This window comes from Magallana gigas, chromosome 2 (assembly GCF_963853765.1).
Source record: "Magallana gigas chromosome 2, xbMagGiga1.1, whole genome shotgun sequence".
NCBI lineage: Eukaryota > Metazoa > Mollusca > Bivalvia > Ostreida > Ostreidae > Magallana > Magallana gigas.
In genome coordinates this window covers 14,104,992-14,124,579 of record NC_088854.1, presented here as the reverse complement: position 1 = coordinate 14,124,579, position 19,588 = coordinate 14,104,992, and the positions used below count along the sequence as shown (strand labels likewise).

General features: G+C 33.5%; 1 protein-coding gene across 3 annotated transcripts in view; it reads right to left on the bottom strand.

Moving 5' to 3' along the window:
- Window positions 1-1,377: 1,377 nt before the first annotated feature.
- Egfr (epidermal growth factor receptor) overlaps window positions 1,378-19,588 on the bottom strand; it is a 58,308-nt gene continuing 40,097 nt past the window's right edge. The window contains 16 exon segments of one of the 3 annotated variants that reach the window (NM_001305356.1): window positions 3,197-4,591; window positions 7,819-8,004; window positions 8,126-8,336; window positions 9,921-10,088; window positions 12,266-12,358; window positions 12,897-12,994; window positions 13,143-13,365; window positions 13,619-13,774; window positions 14,113-14,397; window positions 14,542-14,658; window positions 14,827-14,977; window positions 15,237-15,676; window positions 15,770-15,977; window positions 16,165-16,307; window positions 16,595-16,806; window positions 18,966-19,192. In NM_001305356.1, the coding sequence (NP_001292285.1) occupies window positions 4,356-4,591; window positions 7,819-8,004; window positions 8,126-8,336; window positions 9,921-10,088; window positions 12,266-12,358; window positions 12,897-12,994; window positions 13,143-13,365; window positions 13,619-13,774; window positions 14,113-14,397; window positions 14,542-14,658; window positions 14,827-14,977; window positions 15,237-15,676; window positions 15,770-15,977; window positions 16,165-16,307; window positions 16,595-16,806; window positions 18,966-19,192 (3,154 nt within the window). In that variant the 3' untranslated portion in view covers window positions 3,197-4,355. 3 annotated transcript variants of the gene reach the window in all.

The following is a 19,588-nucleotide window of genomic DNA, read 5'->3' as shown; positions in this document are numbered from 1 at the left end:
ATTTTTTACTGATAAAATGAGAGAAATATGTATTGGTTAATACTGTCATATATATTTATGTTTCAACCATCAGTGCATCAGAGATTGATTTGAAATCATTAAGGATTTGATTTGGAGCGTCATCTCATCCTAAGAAATATTTTGAAAAAATTCAAATAAAAGTTGAATTCATGTATAGAAGTTATTGAAACTATACACTGAACGTTACTTTGAACATTCTTTAGAAAACACGATGTTGTAACAATCATTATTTTTTCTGCGAATTTTAAGCTTTTTGAACAGATTGTCAGTACAACTCTTATAAACCGCCCCACGAAATTTTAAGAAACTTTGCGGGTCGTAATGGCACCATATGTAGATGTGCTTTGACCAGGAAATTCCGACTCCATTATCATTCTGTGTATTTTGGCCATTTGTTGAACTTAGCAATAAACGTGGCAAATAAACAGTTTGTCAGCGCAACACCTTATAACCGCTACACATAATTTCTTTGAACATTGTAGCTAATAAGAACATAAAGTGTAAAAAAAAAAAAAAAAGCAAAAAAAAAAAGCTGCCAATTTGTTGAAATGTATTTAAAAATAGTTTGTTGAATAAACAGTTTGTCAGCACACCATCCCTTAATAAACCGCCGCACATAATTTCGTATATTTCAAAACCGTCCCCATATTTTACCTGTACTAACTATATATGATGCCGCTTGTCGACCAAGTTCGAAAATATTTGTAGCTAAAAAAGACAGTGTGTAGAAGTGCACATTACCAGGAAATTCTGGGATTCCATTCTTTCACTGGAAATGTTGGCCATTTTGAACTTTGAAATCTGGCCAGTATTGAATAGAGTATTCAAAAGTTCAAACTATTTCTCAACACAACGTTTACACCCTAAATAAAGTTTCAAGAAACTTAGTTGTTGTTAAAGACTGAAATATAAATGTGTATATTTTTGATGTAATTTCTTTGAGTTTTACCCCTTCGTGTATTTATTATATAAAAATGTATACCCTATCACTCGTTCTGTGTAGAACTGTCAATTAAGTACCGTAATCCGGTAATGTGGGAGCATGGGGTATATATATGAGCTTGCTAATTTTTTCTTTCATTATTCAAAGTTCTAATATGAAAAAAAAATCAATATTATTTATATTATAAAAGGTACTTGTAGCATATTGACAAGGAAGGAAATTCAGTATCGGCTTTAATCAAATGATTTACAGGAAATTATATAGAAACTTTGTCCAACATTTTGCAACAAATTCCTATCAGATATCATAATTTTGGACACAATTATGTTTGGCAGTTATTTTACATCCCTTAAGTAAATTCACGCATTATTCTGTTCTCAGCCCACTTTCCTGATTAATAAAAACACAACACACTTGTTAACTTATTTACTATTTCATTTAATTATGTTTCTCTCAGGATTTACATAAGTATATCCTGCATGAAATTACATAAAGCAATTCAATTAACTAACGCAATGATACATAAAATGAATGCAGCTCCTTCTGCTATCACTAAAACATTTTCCATGAAGATAGAGAACAAAACACGATCAATAGAGCTCAGTAAGTGGTGGTCCAACAAAACACAAACATAATACTTCACAATGTACACGATACACTTGGATGAATCAGGGATGATAACTCTCGGTCAAAACATTGCAACTTGTTGGGGAAATAAAATCTCATGCATATAAGTCAGAGACCATTTTGTTCTTCAACAGTGACTGGGTACTAGCCTCAAGTGATAAAAGAGTACTCAAATTTTCATACATTTTTTCAGATTTTTTTCTTTCTGAGCTTTATATACATTCCTTATACTTAATCAATTTAGTTTGCTATTTAATATTTTGTAAGAAAATATTTATTAAAATCTCAGAAAAAGCTGTAAAGCTTTTTGAAGTTTCTTAAATGGGTTACACATGTACACTATGTTTGCCTCCTTGTGATGTATGTTAAGGCATGACAATATTAAATCATCTCTGTTATAAAAAAAAAAAAGCTAAAAAAGATAGTTTCAAGAAAACTCCACCACTTATTGGATTTGGTATTTACACATATCAATAAAAGAAAACTCAATAAAACAAAAAAGGGTCGTAAAATGATATGATTTTCACTGATTGTGACAGTGTAAACGAAATACTCGTATTAAATGTAAATGACAATGTAAAGAAACAACGATGATAACAAAGTGAGAAACAATAATAAAAAAAAGTCAGCATCCTGCTAGTTTTGTAAATAAAATACTAAGTAAAAAAAGACTTGATCAGATTTTCTAAACATAAACATCAAATTTTAACACTAATTGGTTACAGAATTGATGAAAACATTGGCATTTCATACAAGAATGAAATCCAATCGTCCATCTTAAAATAATTCAAGAATAAAACTTTAAATTTAAACAGATTAAAACTCCTCGGAGATCATAAAAATAAAAAGTTATTGCATACGGTTCCCTATTTGGGGACACCAATACCTGAATTATTTACACTGTACATACAGCTAAACTTTAAACATATCTTACAGTAAACTCTTTACAAAAAATCGTATTTGGTGGCATTTCAAAAAATCCTCCTCATTAAGTACATAGTATTAGAACAATCGTTTGATAACAAAGAAGGTACAGCGAAATGAACACTACGAGATGAATGGTCGGTGGGTGCTGCAAAAAACATGAGAGTGACTAGATAAAACAAGATGGAGGAACTAGTGGACAGAGATATTTCTACAGCATTCCGGTGGGAAGCCCTTCTGATTACAGCTATCATAGTGGACAGTTAGTAGTTACTGAGTATTTGGTCACATGTCTGTAAAATACTATCGAAAGAATGCTAACTATTAGTAATGGAAGATTGTGATGTTCTCTAAAGATTTGGTTGAAAAATAGTAAGATCTCCAATTGATGCATTATTTCCAATGGATTGATTGATGGAGAATAGAGTATACAAATGAGCACAAAAATCACATTAAATACAACCAATTCAACGGTCAGACTTTCAAAATCACTTTTTGGTGTTAAAAATTATTGTCCAATGGTGCCATTTTTTTCTGTGATCTTTCTTTACTGATTAAGGTACTTGTAGTGATGATATGTTGGTTATATGTTTTTTGATTGTGTATATTAAGTAGCTGTGCCTTCGTAACCATCGCTCAACTAGATCTTTCCACTTCCCTAAATTTTTTTTTTTTTTTTTTAGACAAAACAATAAATCATCCCTTTTTACAAATGAATAAGAAGTACTTCCAAATGGTTTTTTTAAGCCAATCAATAACTCAACTTATGTATTTTAGATAGTAATCATGCAAGGGAAGATTCAGACACCATTGAACAAATAAGCTACTTACGTGGTTGACAACTCTCGCATGTATGGAATATATTGCATAAGGTTTTAGGTTATATTCCATACATGCTCTTGTGTCTTCATTAAACAATAACCTGTGAATATATTAACCATAATAATTATCTTAGATTATGTAAAATTTCATCATCAATTGGATTCTTTTTTAAGTTAAAACCAACATGTTCTTATAGTTCAAAACACAGAACCAGTACTTTAAAGCCAGTACAAGTTGGTGGGTTTAACACTATTCTGATGAACAGATGAACCCTGCATTTTCAATGATAATTCGGTACAAACATGTTATACATGTATATCATATGTAAACAGTCACAAATTTTTAACAGCAATATAAATATATATATATATGAAAATCCTGTGCAATAATTTGATATTAAAGCTAGACGGAAGCTGTATATATATAAAAACAAAACAACAGAATGTCCAACAAGAACAGCTTTAGCACAATCATCTTGCTTTCTTCTGCATAGATAACAAAGACAGGTTGATCGACCGTGTCCCAGACAACCAACACAACTTCCTCAATGTTTTGAAGACTGACATTAATATGGATTTCTTTGGTTCTCCAACAATTTTGTCCTCTTTTCTCACCAGTATCCTGAAGTAGCAGCCATCCTTGAGCATTTGATCACTTGTTTAAAAACTTAGTGCATTCTGCTATTAATTATGCAGTTTATGCTAACATGCTCTACGAAGCAGCATTCAAATGTTACTGAAAGGCAGCTGATCTTGAGCATTTGATCACTTGTTTGTAAAAAAAATCCCATAATTCCTCTGTCCCAACTCAATTCTGTACTTAACAGATACATTTTTTCGTGCACTTAGGTAATAAAAAACATCAAAAACCTGTATTTTGTATGGTGGGTAAATGTCTCAAGAGAATCTGGGATTTCTTTCCATCAGGAACACAACCATAACATGTTTATCATAAATATATGGCAGTTAAAAGCTGAACTCTCCCCTACATGGCAACCATACTGGTTAAGTATGAAGCACTAAACAGTCGTCTCAGGTTTCATTTCATCACTGAGCACCAGAGGTTCTTGTTCGTCACTTCCACCGTTCACAGCAGAAATGTCATTGTAATAGCTTTTGTTCGTCAACTGCTTTTTTGGCACATTCAAATTTGGGTCATCAAAATATTCTGGGTTTTGAAAGTTCAGACCTGGGTAGCCATTATGGTCCAAGTGATCATCTAAAAAGACAGACCCTGAACTATCATTCAGGTAATCTGCAAAGAAAAAAGCATCAAGAAATTACTATGTGGCTAAATGAAGTTCAATATAACATACAAGTACTTGTACAGATTCTTGGTGCTTTAACCCCTTTTCTTTGTGACGTAAAATTATGGTTTGTGAATGGAGCTATTCAGTATAAAAATTCTACCATTCTTTTTGATGCAGTTAAGGATGATGTTTACTCAGAATGAAAAAAAAATTCCACTGATGATAATGAAAAACCAACTATTGTGTGTTTTAGATCTTACATGGTAGTGTTATTCTTCGCTTTCAAAAAAGTAGTTTGATGGCCATTGAATATTTTTTGGAAATATAAGAATTAAAAATCACTAAAAATTTTACACTATGATTGAGATTTTCTTAATAGTGAAAATAATACAAATTATCAAACTCTTTAACAAATGAAATACCGTTTATGAATGGCAGTGACATTATAAAGGTACAAAGCATTAAGATTTCAGTAACAAATTTTATAGATATTCAAGTCCGAATTTCCTCTATCAGTTTTCAAATCCCTACCCATAAGTTTGGAGACAAGATAATAAGTGTTAAAACAAGTACAACCAAATAAATTGGATAACAACTTGGTTGTAAACAAAATCTTTTTTATAAATTGTAAAGACTAAACCATACAATTCAAATAGTTTATCATTATTGTTACCATCTGAGGGTAAAAGTTTGGAAAATGATGATTCATTCGGGGTTTTCCCCACTTATTCATTTGACAATTAACATATAATACTTGCTTGATTTAAAATCAGAATTAAAGAGACTAGATTCCAAAATCAGAAAAATCCAAAGCATAATTTCCTCTGTATATGAAGATTGCAAAAGTGTCATGGCAAACAATGAAGAAAGAAAACACTAAATGCAGAGTATAAAAGATATTCAGCTAAAATATCATACCAAGATTTACTCTTTGTTGAAGCTGACCATGAATTCAAATTGAATGCATACCTGGTTTTTGTGGTCAGAGAGTTTGTAATTAATTTTCAATATGACACACCTTGTCTTTTATATAAATCTAGTCTAAATATTTCATATCCTTACTTTCGCAAGTGCAAAATTTAGCGGTAAATATTTTTGACAAATTTCTCCAAAAGCTACTAGTTCCAACTTTTATTTACTTTTCAAAATTTTTGTTTGTATATAACTAGTGCAATTTTAGGGGCACCATAAATTGCAACTTTTTTACACATACAGACTAGGTTAATAAACATGATGCTCTCATTGTAAGCTTCTCTGACTTGACAATAATCCAAAACAATCAAAATAACACGACATATAATAGTTCAATTTCTGTTTTAAATAAACTACGATGGTTTTTCACAGATAAACAAATGCAAAATGAAAAACTCACAAATTTTATGTCTTTTTGAAAGTCTTTTAATATCAAATTTCTATGGCACTTCCTCATGCTTGAAGTTTCTTAACTTAAACTACTGATTGAACATTTCGCCGTTTCCCGATTTTTGTTGATTACGAAACTGAATTTTACGCGACATTCATGCCAGTTTATTCAAATTACCTTGTTCTTATAATGAACATAAAACACGACAAAAAGAATTCGCAATCACATAGAGTTAGACAGGTCGTTTTCATACTTCATCCATGTTATATCATTTACCCATTTAAATAAAAAGATTACCTGAGGGGTAAATTGGATGTTTTTCCTGTAAAAGCATAGTTAGTTATGTTTTCATAGACAGAAAAGAAAGAAATTACATTTTTATTAACACGCTTTGTTGACATTTCAATGATAGACTGGCAATGCCTGTTTGATATGCGTGAGCGTTATACATATTTCATATGATAGATTTACGATTTTTTATGATAGAAAGAAGACCACTCTTTTTTAATGACAAAGAATTAAGAACTATATTCATTATGTCGCACATTATCATTTCATGTTTATGCTCAAAATCCACTCTAAGAGTGCTGATGACAACAAGGATCTTCTTGCTTCACGAACTCATGAAATATAAGACAATTGTAAACAGTGTTTTTCTAAAAATAGATTTAACGCACATCTCCATTCGAAACTTCTAAAATAGTTACGTTCATTAGTATGGTACAAGGTTTGCTTCAAGTAAGTCTTCAAATTCATGGGCAGCGTTTTAACAAAAATTACTTTGAATTGTTTTATTTTATAAATATCAAGAAAAACTTTAAAGATATATATGTAAGGCCAAATAAAATTAATTTCTAGGTTCTCATCCCCGCCCGCCCCTCTGAAAATGGCCCGCCCCAATGCATGATATTTTATTTGGAAAAAAAAAATAGTGTGGAAAAAAAAATTCCGGGAAAAAAAATCGGGCTCAGTGTACAAAAAACATTTTAACGCCTGCCTAAACATATGTATTACCGTTTAATTCCAGTCATATTTGTAATCATAAAGATATAAATGTCTTCATGCATTAACAGTTAAGTCCAAATAAAATGGAATTATAAGATAACAAGCCGGTTTGTGTACTCATATAAGCATTAACAATTTAGAAGAATATAGCTGTTGTTATTCCTTGGTGAAAAGGGTGGCATTAAAAAAATTAAAATATAATAAATAAAATACGCCCAACCACCCCATATTTTTGCAAATCAGGATGAGAATCTAAATACATATTGAAATTTTAGCAGAAACAGCTATGATAACAAGGACTCGTTCGCTTCGCGAGCCAACTCAAAAATAGTGAAATTAATACTTAGTAGCTAAACCCTTAATAAAATTTGCAGGCTAATTAAACAATCATTTAATATTATCATAATGAAAAACTTGATGCTGCATTAAAAAAAATTACATGTATCCATTGAATCTCCCTTATTGATAGTGTTAATATTACAGAGTGTGATAATCTGGATCACGAAAATGTGGTGTTCCGAATCCAGATCACCACTCTCTGAAACTCAAAAAACAATGTTTTTTAGTGTGCCAAAAAAGTTCTTTCAAAATGGCTTTTGTTCAATATGTTAGCATTGGACAATAAGTAAATGATGTACAGTTCAATAATAAAAAGGTATTCAATAAATTCATCATTACATCAGTAACTTAACCCAAGGAGCTGGATCACATCAAGTTGCCAGGCCAAATCATCAGACCAAACTTGATGCTTGTTGCTTCATTCAATCTGATTATTTGTGTTTGTGAACTTAACGTGATCTGGTTCTTTGAATCAAGTTACTGATATAATAGTATATATACCAGTATGTAAATCAAGAGTCTTACCTTGTCCATCTATTAAATCTGCATATGCCCTAGGTTTGGAAGACTTTGGCTGAAGATAGTCATCTTCATCCAGAGGTAACTGCATTTTGTTGAAGCCAGGAGAGTGCTTTGTGTAATAATTAGGGATGTTGGCTTTTCCGGCAGAACCATTTCTGTGTGGTCTTTTATGACCAGTGTCAGTTTCATCTGCAGAAAAGATAACACACAAATAAAACTCATTTGGCCATATTACTACATATGCTTGTTTATTTAATATTCCAGGGACTAGTAAAGATCTTTCATGTAAAAATAAATGTTGTGTCATTACCAGTGTGGAGAACTTTGACAGGGTCGGAGCTGTAACGTGAGTTAACACTATCCCCACGAATTCTGGACGGATCTTGAGCTCTCTGATCTCGAGCCTTGGCTGCCGACTCGAGATGACCATATCGTTTTTCTCGACGAGCTGGCGCTTGGATTTCTTTCATAGGTATGGCATTTGAAGAGGGTGAGGATGCCTCATATGGCATTAATGGAGTCTGTGAATTAAAACACTCAAAACTCAAATAAATTCAATTTGTTTTTAAATTAAAAAAGCTTCAGGCCTATACAAAATAGTAAAACTTAAGGGAAATAATGTAAATATTACTAGTGGTTGTCATATGACCGTTACGTAGTAATGGTAGGTAAACTTTACTGGCTTATGGTATGATGCAGGCTTGGACCAATTTACCTTGTAAAGTAATGCATTAATGATTACATTATCATTACTTCATGCTTTTGGGCTTTACATTACCATTACTTTATTTTCTTGAAGTAATGCATTACATTACCATTATGCTGTGAAAAGTCAATAATAAATCTTAAAAAAGTAGGGTAAAAAAAAAAAGTTTTTGCAAATGTTTCATACATGAAACATATCGAAAGGTTCACATTCACAGTCAGGTTAAAATATGATTTAAACGAGACTGATGTTGCATTTTATGAGCTTCAAAGTTTCCAAGGTTTAATCTTTTAAATGTATCCTGACTATACTAAATATAGGTTGTACAGGAGCGGTCCCAGGAAGCTGGAACTTAAAGATACTGTATCACAAATCTAGCTAAAGAAGAATATAAGTGTTCATTTGTTTTCCAGAAAAGAAGGTCTGCTTCAAATATCTACAGATTCATGTCATATAGAATGATTTAAACAAGAATGATGTTGCATTTTATGAGCACCAAAGTTTCCAAGGTTTCATCTTTTAACTGATCCTGGAGGGTTTGGAAATCTTCCCATCTATACTAAATATAGGTTCTAAAGAACAGTCTAAGCAAGCAGAAACTTGGAGATACTGCTTCACGATCTTTGCTAAAGAAGGATGTAAGTGTTCATTTGTTTTCCAAAAAAGAAGGGGGTCAGCACTTTAAATGGATTAAAAAATCAAGTGACTTTCAAGCTTCCAGAGATCATGGTTGAAAAGTACATTCATTTTGCTTTAAAAGTTGCATGTCTTCCTCTAACTCTTCAGGAAGAATGAAAAGGTCTAATGGATTAGACATTATTCTGCGGATTCATGCAAACCAGATCAGTGAACAACAGTCAAGAGAAGGGAATAAGGGTGTTCAGCACTTTTTCAAACAATTGATTGTACTGATATTTAGATAATCCTGAGGGCATTGTGTGTTGTTGGCACATTCTTCACAGTAAAGATTTATTGAATGCACAACTAACTTGAGTAAATTTTTCAAACTCTTTATAATGGCACTCCTAAGCATTTTTTTCAGTTGTATTGTTATAGCTAGTAGTATAGACAATCTTATTACTATTATTTTATTCAAAAATACAACAAAAATATTTTATCTTATGAATTATTTCTTCTTTCATTAAAATAATTTTTAATCAAGTACATTTTCATTGTAATATGCCAGCATTACACTAGATTTTGGAAAGTAATGCATTACTTGTAATGCTAAATTTGTGGCATTACACATCACTGACATTACTTTGAAAATATGTACTGCATTGCAATGCATTATCATTACTTTTAGCATTACCCAAACTCTGGTATGAATCATATGATAAAAAAAATTGTAAAAAATACTTTTCCAATAAAGAGGAAAAGAACTGATCAGCAAACAGACCTTTGATGAGACAGGGGTGGTGGGGATCTCCACTGATGCCCTGGGGGTGGGTTGTAGATAGTCCTCTGCTTCGATCACTTCTTCGGGGCCATCGACCGCCACACTAAGACTACGAGCCAGGTCATTTTTGTCGTAGGAATGACTGGGGAGTCGCATCAACTTGTCACCCTACAAAGACCAGAGTCCAGTTCCAAATTAACAAATCAACACGCTTACAGATATGAAATTACTTTATTCTATTGTTTAGAAAACTTAACAAGTAAAAGTTTGATTCATGTAATATATATATTGTTTAAAAATTTACTTCTAAAGCATAAAAGGTCAAATTAAAAACAATTGGCCGACATGCAAACAAACTTAGATATCTAAAAAAGTTTTATCGTCTTACAGACGTCTAAGGCAGGCATGTTACATGTATTTTCATTCTTTTAAAACTGCCATGCAATGTAACTATGGTAATATGAAGAAATTCATGTCTGTCTGCTCTACTGGTACACATACTTCATATGTCATCATTAGGTTAGAAAAAAAACTCTACTCTCGTCTATACATGCAACAGCATAATCTAACATAAATACAGGACAAAATGATTGATGTACAAAATTATGAAAAAATAAATAGATTAAAATAACAAAATTTTTACAACATCTGTGCCAATGACTATATACATGAATACAAATATGAATCTTTATCATGACCGAAATACAGAATTGGCGATGTAATTTTTTGGGGGCACTTTTAAAGTTGTACAGTGGACAAAAACTTCACTGTTTACATTCCTGAAGATAACAGAACTAGATCTGCATGAGTAAAAATCTCTCGTAGATATCATCAAATTTCATTTGTGAAAAAATACCTAAACTTCAACACTCCTCTGCTATAAATCAGCCCTAATTTCACTACATTTATCAAATTCCTGTCCTTCATTAACATTTCTTCACCTAGATAAAAAAATCATATAAAAATATCTAAACTGGCAGACGAAGAAAAATGAAAGAGCCAAAGTTACTAATTTCTCAAATAGTGGGGAAAACAAAATATGCATGTTTCAAATCAAAAGCAATTATAATAAAATGTGTAATGTTTCACTACGATAGTTCACTATTGCCAGGAGAAAATCCAAATTCCTAATAAATCACACTTTTGTGTGATTTGATGTTAAATATGAATGAAATTTACCAGGAAAAACTGCCTTGTTTTATCAATGATAAGTAAAACAAGAGATTCCTGTTTGGCTTATATGTAAAGAATAAATACCCATTATCTACAATTATCCAAACACACCACTGACAAACAACTGACATCATCTTACCTTGAACTGTGCCAACAGAAAGCAAAAAAAATACAAAGAAAATATCAGATTCTACGTGCTTTCAACACTGAAATAAACTGCTGCTTTTCAAACACATGCCTAAAAGTTACAGTGGCAAATCATTGTCTTTGCAGGTTGCTGGCATAACATGCTGTTGAAAACTAAAACAGAATTGTTGACAGCTGAATCCATGAAAGTTTATGAATTAATATGAATGTTTTGTGTAACATGAAAAGAACAGTTTTAGAAATTCTATTCTCATTAAGTGCTCAAAATTGTTAATATTTCTTTATTTCTACAGTTAAAAAAATTAATTGTTGGTAAAGACTATTACAGCCAGTTAAACCAAGAACATTTACCAAATTCAGTTAGAGGTTCTCATTTCACATGATCTCAACACTTGTAAGTTTCTAACATGGAAGCGTTTATCTTTGAGTGACTGCATGACCATAACCAAAATCAAAGTTAGCCTGGTTTAGATTTTCTGTAACCCCAGTGTTGGTTAATGAATAATTTAGTACAACAGAAACCATTGGTGTTGTTTTACAGGTTATTTTAAGTTAGATATATGTACTACTTTGATGAGGGAAAAGGGGAAACAAAGAGTGCGTTTATTCATTTTGAGAGAGTATCACTCAAAAGTAAGATCAAGGATTTTTTTTTTACTCATTAAATATCACACTATTAAAAACAAAATTTCAAGAAGGTACATCCCACATAATCTATAAAGTTTACATGTATACTGAAAGAAGAGAGAAGATGGAGTCCAGAAATGACAATTAAACATAAAAGAGATGGCCTTATATATTTGGATGCATCAACCTGGAAACTTGAAAGGCCTGTTTGAAGAACTGACGTAGATATATTGATGTAGGGGATGACGGATGGATTCAACTGTTAATGTTATTGGACATGGCAAAAAAACGGACATAGATATGCAGATTAATAAATTAAATGCACATATATAAGGAAACGCTACAAGATATATACGAGCACACCCATGCGTTAACCAGTCGCTGCTTTCGTTCTATACCTCCACTTTGGGATTGTTGGATGTATTGGGCGTGATAAGCTCAATCGCTGAGGGCGTATTCGATTCATCTGGGATTTTCTTCAATACATCTCCCTGAGATGGTGACAAATATCTTTATCAAGTGATTCAACACACGGAAATGTTTTGGTGAGTTATTAATTCATTACAGTGCACTGCGCAAATCAACCAACACACAGATGAATCTAAATAATGTGTGTTCAAACATTTCATCTATCAGCTACTTTCTTACAGACGGTTCGAAAGTAAAAATGTTATTGAGGCATTTTTTCATCTTAAAAATGTAAAGGAAGAAATTTATTTATTATTGCAGACATGATTTCCCCATCACAGTGATTCCTCCCCCCCCCCCCCCCACTCCACTTTCTCAAATCTCTGATAACAGACACAAACACACACATCCTGGATGATAAAAACTAATCCAGATATGTGTACATGTACAAAGTACTACCACCATAATACTGTACAAGATGCCCCTTTTCAGACTCCCTTGCACGTTCATACAGTACAGCGCCCCCAATAAGCAATGAAAGCTCTGGTTATATAAAAATGTACGCTATAAAGTAAATTCCTACAATGATGGGCTAAGCAGCATCTGCACAGAGATACTTACTGAAATAACCAAGTAGCGACCAGGATCTCGGGCCATTTTGGCAAACTCTTCAGTTAGCTCAAAGAATGAGGGACGGCTGTCCGCATCCAGCATCCAACCTGCAAAATTATTCGCGTGTCAAATACATGCTTCTAAAAAAATGCTGTAGGAAATTTCTTAAGCATACCATAATGAATAACATATACATAAAAAAAAATCCAGAATCATGGTAATAATGACAATGAAGTGTAGATATAGGACGCTTACACTTGATCATAATCATGTAGACATCAATGGTACAGATAGAGGGCTGGGGGAGCCGCTCCCCTTTCTCCAGTAAATCAGGTACATCCCTCGCTCTCACATTCTCATACGGCCTTTGTCCGTATGTAAAGAGCTCCCAGACTGTTACCCCAAAACTCCAGACATCACTCTTGTGTGTGAAGATCCTCTGCTGAATGCATTCTAGGGCCAGCCACTTAATGGGCATCTGATAAATAAAGTATTTGGTATCTAAATTTTGTCACAATTCATTCAACCGTAAAATCATAGAAAAGCAGCACAGAAAGAGAGAGGGGGACTTTGTTGCCATCAAACTGCTTTCCTTTAAATATTTTGCAAAGAATAAAAATATTTTAAAAGTGAAGTCTATAGATTGTCTTTTTTTCCTGACAATGATGTCAGTTATTTGTAAGTGATTTGTCAGTGTCAGTAATTTGGAGAAGAACTTGTTCAACTGTTACCTTCCCTCCTGCTGCATGGTACTCGTCCTCGTTGATGTCCAGTAACTTGGCCAGACCAAAGTCTGTGATCTTAATCTGGCCCGGACTCTGGACCAGCACGTTCCTGGCCGCCAAGTCCCTGTGGACAATGCCCCTCTCCTCTAAATATGCCATGCCCTGTAATTATAATGTAAGTTTGAACTACCGGTACATTGTATTTTGACTGGGTTCATTCATACATAAGGGAACAAACCATGAGTCAAATGAAACCCTACAATGGGCAAGAGTACTCTGTGGTTTCATGTTATATTCATTACATCAATTTATCTTACAACTATTCAAATAGTTTGGCCAAATATAAAAGTTTTGTTCTAAAACCCCCACTGAGCTATTGCTCATACAATACATAATCTTATTAGCTGGTGCATAAGCTATTAACATGTTTTAGTGAAGAAATTTAATAAGTTTTTGATTGTTTTAGTCTGATAAGTGAAAGCAAAAGAGGATATCATTACCTTTGCAATCTGCGTACACCAGTTGAGAAGAACTTTGGAGCCAATATTATCTTTGTGTTTTCGGACATAGTCCAGAAGACAACCTAATGGCATTAACTGTGTAATCAGCATCATCTGGGCGGTCATACACACTGCCAGAATACGGATACAGCAGGGGTTTTCTACTGAGGCCATCACACGAGCCTCCTCCAGCAGCTCCTTGTTCTGACACGGTGATGTACTGTCTGACAAAACTTTAATGGCGACAGGAATTTTCACATTCTCATCCTGAGGAATCCAAAATCCCTACAAGGTCAAATATAAGCATACAAGATCAAATATTGTCTGAACTCTCTGTGTGATTATAACCTAAGGTAATCATGAAATTTTCAGTAACTAGAAAAATCAACAAAGTTTTGATGATAAACCAAACAGTTCTTGCCCTTATACCTTGTACACAGTGCCAAATGCTCCTGAGCCAATAATCCCGCCTCTTCGTAGCTCAGACTGCTTTATAAGGCGGATACTAGACATGTCTGGTTTGGCATTGGTTGGAGTCAATGGTTGCTGTAATCATGTCAAACAATGTTAATAATTCTACATTGTAACAAGATTACTGGTAAAAACTAGATGTGTTAATAGACTGACATATATGCTCTGTTAACGGCTAAATTAAATATTTTGCATTTCTAAGAACACTTCATCAGAGAGCTAAAAATGAACCAGAAATTCTACCTCATCTTCATATCCTGTCATCTTGGCTGTGAGGATTGCGGTTTTCTCCTGAGCCTTTGCTCTCTGACACCAGCAATATCCAAAGAGAACAAGAGCCGCTGCCAGCAGGAGCACCCCACCAATAACAGAGCCCAGGATGATGCTGGTCTTCCTGCAAGTAAAACCAATGAAGTAAATTTACAAGTGGGTTTGACTGATAGTCTTTCTGACTAAGAGTCCAAAGTATACAAAAGTAAATCTGCACATGCAAGTCCTGCAGGGATTCTTTGTAGGGTATTATAGAAGAAGGGATTTACGTACATTTAATCTTAATTAGATTATGTCATTTTTCACATCATCATAAAACCCTAAATATTCTATTCATTATGAACACATGTAGAATTTTGCTTCATTAAATACTTCAGACTTACTTTTTATTGTCGTCTGCCTGTTGGGCTAATCTGGCTGCCACCTCTGGGTGGCTCTCATCAACACACAGAGTGGTGGTTTCCCCGTCAGATAACGGGTCCTTAATCGTGTAGGTCATGTCAGATGGGCAGGTCTTGGTGCAATTAAACTGCCTACAACTAACGCCAGGATCAGTACAATTGTTGTGATTATCAGTCCATGATGCTTTATCCAAGTACACCTTGAAGTTGTTGCAAGCATTACACTGGGTTTCGGAGGGACCGTAACACCCCCCTCGGCACTCTTCATGACACTGCTGGCACTCCTTATTCTCATCGGGGTAAAACATGTTCAAACAGGACAATCGGCAGGCACTGTCTTGCTTGACGTATTTACATTTTATGCAGTTAACATTACTTCCCTGAAAACACCCATCACACATCTCATCACAGTGGAAGCAAGCCTACAAAACAAAGCAAAGTTGTCATAAATCTGTAAAACAATGATGAAATCTCTAGAACCAGAGCTCCCCTGATCTTCATGATCCTCAACTTACCGAGCTGCCCATCAAGATTTCCGAACCAAGAAGGTGTATTGAAGTCTCCTTACTGATGTAGGTCACATAGTAGTTGTATGGACATCTATTGGCTGTACCATCCGATAAACACCTGAAGATGGTCTTGTTTAGTTTATCCTTTGTCTCTATTGCAAGGTCACATGTGTTACAACCACCTATTCCTACGATATCTAAGGGCCCAGTGCAGCTAAATGTAAGAAAAGAACAATATCTGTTTTACACTTTGTGAAACACCTAAGATACATATATTGTATTATCTTTAATGTACTTGTTCATGTACATGAAAGCTATATAACATTAACATACGAATTATAAAGTATTGAAATCCAAAATATTGCATACAGATCTAAATATTGTTTTTTTACTTCACATACCCTTCTGCACATTTGTCACTGCAGGGAAGACAGATATTGTTCTCGTTGGCAAAGAACATCTCGGGACATTGGTTCAGACATGTGGTGGAATTATCTTTGCCTCTGATGGTGACATGTTTACACAATGTACAATTCCCAGGTCCCTGTGTACCAAGATTTACAGAAAGAATGACAAATCTCTGATATAAACAAACAATAGCTAAAGCAAAACATCTGCTAGACTTTATTCAAAGTTTTCACGATGCTTTTTTTCTTTTAATTGAGTAAAAAATGTTCTTGCAACATAATAATTGAAATAGTTTATACTATCATGATGCCTGGAAAAGCACAGATTTTTTTTTTTACAAATAAATGTCGCGTTTTCAGGGACTTAAGATGAAAATACATGATTTGAAGAAGTTAGTAGAGAAGTACAATCAATTCAAAATACCTCTCCATAACAGCTATCCAAACACTCCTCATCGCAGAATTTACATAGCTTGTTTCCTGCATTGTATAACATAGGGGCTCGCGTGCAGTCTTCTATACAAATATTGCTACTGTTGTCGATCTTGAAGGAACGACAATTCAAACATTTGTTGGCACCTTTTCCCCAGCAGCCTTCATCTGAGCAACTTTGATGACAAACATCTCCATCCCTCTCTGCACCAATGTAAAAAACTAGTTAGATTCAAGTTTCTCATGAGGCGGTCATACATTATACATTCATAACTGTTAACAATAATGAAAATTATTTATAAAGACTTCAAAATTCAATTAAAAGATCTCTTTCATTTAAACTAAAATGAATTAAAGTGATCACAAATCTTACATAAAAAACATTAAATAAATATATTTCTTGTTTCTTCAAAAGATGCATTAGTGTCATGCAGCATTCATATTAATAACAGGACAGATGGGAAATCTGCTAGGATTGTAAGGGCATCAAACTCATCTTATAGAAGCATTATTTTGATCCAATACGCATGATTTTCAAGTCCATGCCCAAAATGCACATGCTCTGAGATGAATTATAGATTGATTTTATTTTACCCAGAATTTTTAAATAGACTAATGGTACAAAAATGGAATTTGACATGTACAACACTTTGTTACCCACAAAATGACAATGAACACACAGTGTGGACATCAACAAGAACAGAGGACATGGTTACATACACATGGTCACATACAAAAAAGTACCGGTACTATCAACTGATCAGCTAAATGGTTTTTAATCTTGGACACTTTACACACATGTGTAATCTGCATTTACTGTTTTTAAGAACAGCTTCTCAAAAAAAAATTTGCTAATTCCTATACAGTTGGCATTATTTTCTTTAAAATACACAGAATCTGATTTTTCAAAATTGATATAACATGAACCATTAGCAATGTGCTTTTTCAGAAATCATGCTAAAGAAACCATTTATTAATGTCATAACTATATCTATTGATTATATTACTAAAAGAATTCTATGGAATCTATCATTAGCTGTAATTTATTACTAGAGTTATAAAATTTATCAATCACCAAATTCTCATCTGTATATCATTTAAATTATATGTACATTGGCCTATTTATCTCTTTCATCTAATTCAGTGAAAACACTGAACAGGGAGTGTTCCCTTTGTTAAAAAAGTATGTGTCCAAGAGAAGTCTACATGATGCATTGGTCTGGTCATTAAAACATGCTTGCAAATACATGTACTGGACTTATATAACTTGACAAAACATTTACTTCATTTGGAATCACTGGAAAAAGGAAACACAATGGTCATCAAGTCAGGTTCACAGGAGGGCAAAACCCACAGCATTAGTTCAAGTTTAGGACAAAACTGTTACAGTGTGAAAAAGCTGTTTCGGAAGACATTTTAAGACTTTTAAACCACAGAAAACCGGTACACATTGGTTAGTTACCACATCACCTAAAATCATACATATTTTTGTATGTTGGAATTTCGATATATGAATATACACGGTAACAGAGAAACAAGATCTTATTCATTGTTTATTTAGTTTCACAGACTGGTACAGGTAGCAAACACAAGGATAAATTGGAACATTTTTACTTTGTCATTTAGAGGACATGTTAATACTGCATATAAGACCCTAAATTTGTGCCTTAATTAACCCTGTACTGCTGGTACGATTTTTAATTGGCTTACTATTAGGACAAATTGTTAAAAATAAAACAGTGACTTCAATTTAGGCATAAGAAAGAATTTGACAATGTTGTGGGGAGAGGTATAAGGAGACAGTGACCCAGCAGTACTTCTTTCATCTTGTTTTACCGGTCAAACTTTCCGATGAGCGATCAATGACCACATACCACATGAAAAATCATGCAAACAAACCCTGTCCCTCACAAAATCACAGCCAAACAAAAGCTCTGATAACCAGCCAGATGATTGTAATGGCAAAATGAACATTGTGAAAGGATAGATCAACCCATATGTCCATTTCAAATTTCCTAACTGATCTAAGTCTACAAAATTCCAAAACTTGAATTCAAAATTGAGCCTAGAAAAAAAAAAGGTCTTTTTTTCATATACAATTTCTAAAGTGTTCCAGATTTCAAATGCATTCTTTTTCACCTATTTTTTTCTTTTTCTTAAACATGCTATATTTACAAAACAGTGTAATTAATACTTTTTTCTTCCAAGAAGCATTTCAATACCTTTAAGTATGCAATATTTTACTGCATGATTGTTGAATGTGTAAATGTATGATCACTCAATCTGACAGCCTGACAAATTCTCAAACAAGATGAACACATAAAAAAGTGTGAAAAAAATAATCATCAAAGAACACTACATACTGCAATCTTCAGGGGGCCGATTGTCCCTGCTCTGTACATAATCTTTGATTTTGAACCCTTGATCTTGGTTTTTTTGGACAGTGAGGAGTTGGGTAAAATCAGTGCCTTCTATAAAACACAGCTCCTTATTCCCAAACAGGCTTATTTTTCCATTTTTTATACTTCTTAGCGATATCAACTCCAGTGAATTAAGATTTGTCATAAACGCACTAAATGCATTCAATGCTCTAAAAATAGAAACAAAAAGCACGTCAATCATGCATTCTGAAGAAGGCCCACAAGATGAAGCACTTTGAAAAGACCCTTCATTTTCAGCAATTTGAATGGTTTGAGCCAGTGAAAGTCATGACAGGACCAGCATGCACTCTGCGTTGTCATGCAGTCTGTTACGGAATGTGTAATGAAGTTCTTTGTGAACCTTCTTCGTGTAATGTATCACAATAAGCAAACGTCTCATTTTCTATACATGTATCTGCCAGGAGATCTGCTCTACCCATACATCAATAGATCTTAGTCCACATGAAACAGCCCTTTCTGAAATCACAGCAGAATTCTTGTATGCATGTAAATATAATTTCTTTAGTATTCAATATCTGCTTTCCATTAATAAGGTGTACAAATAA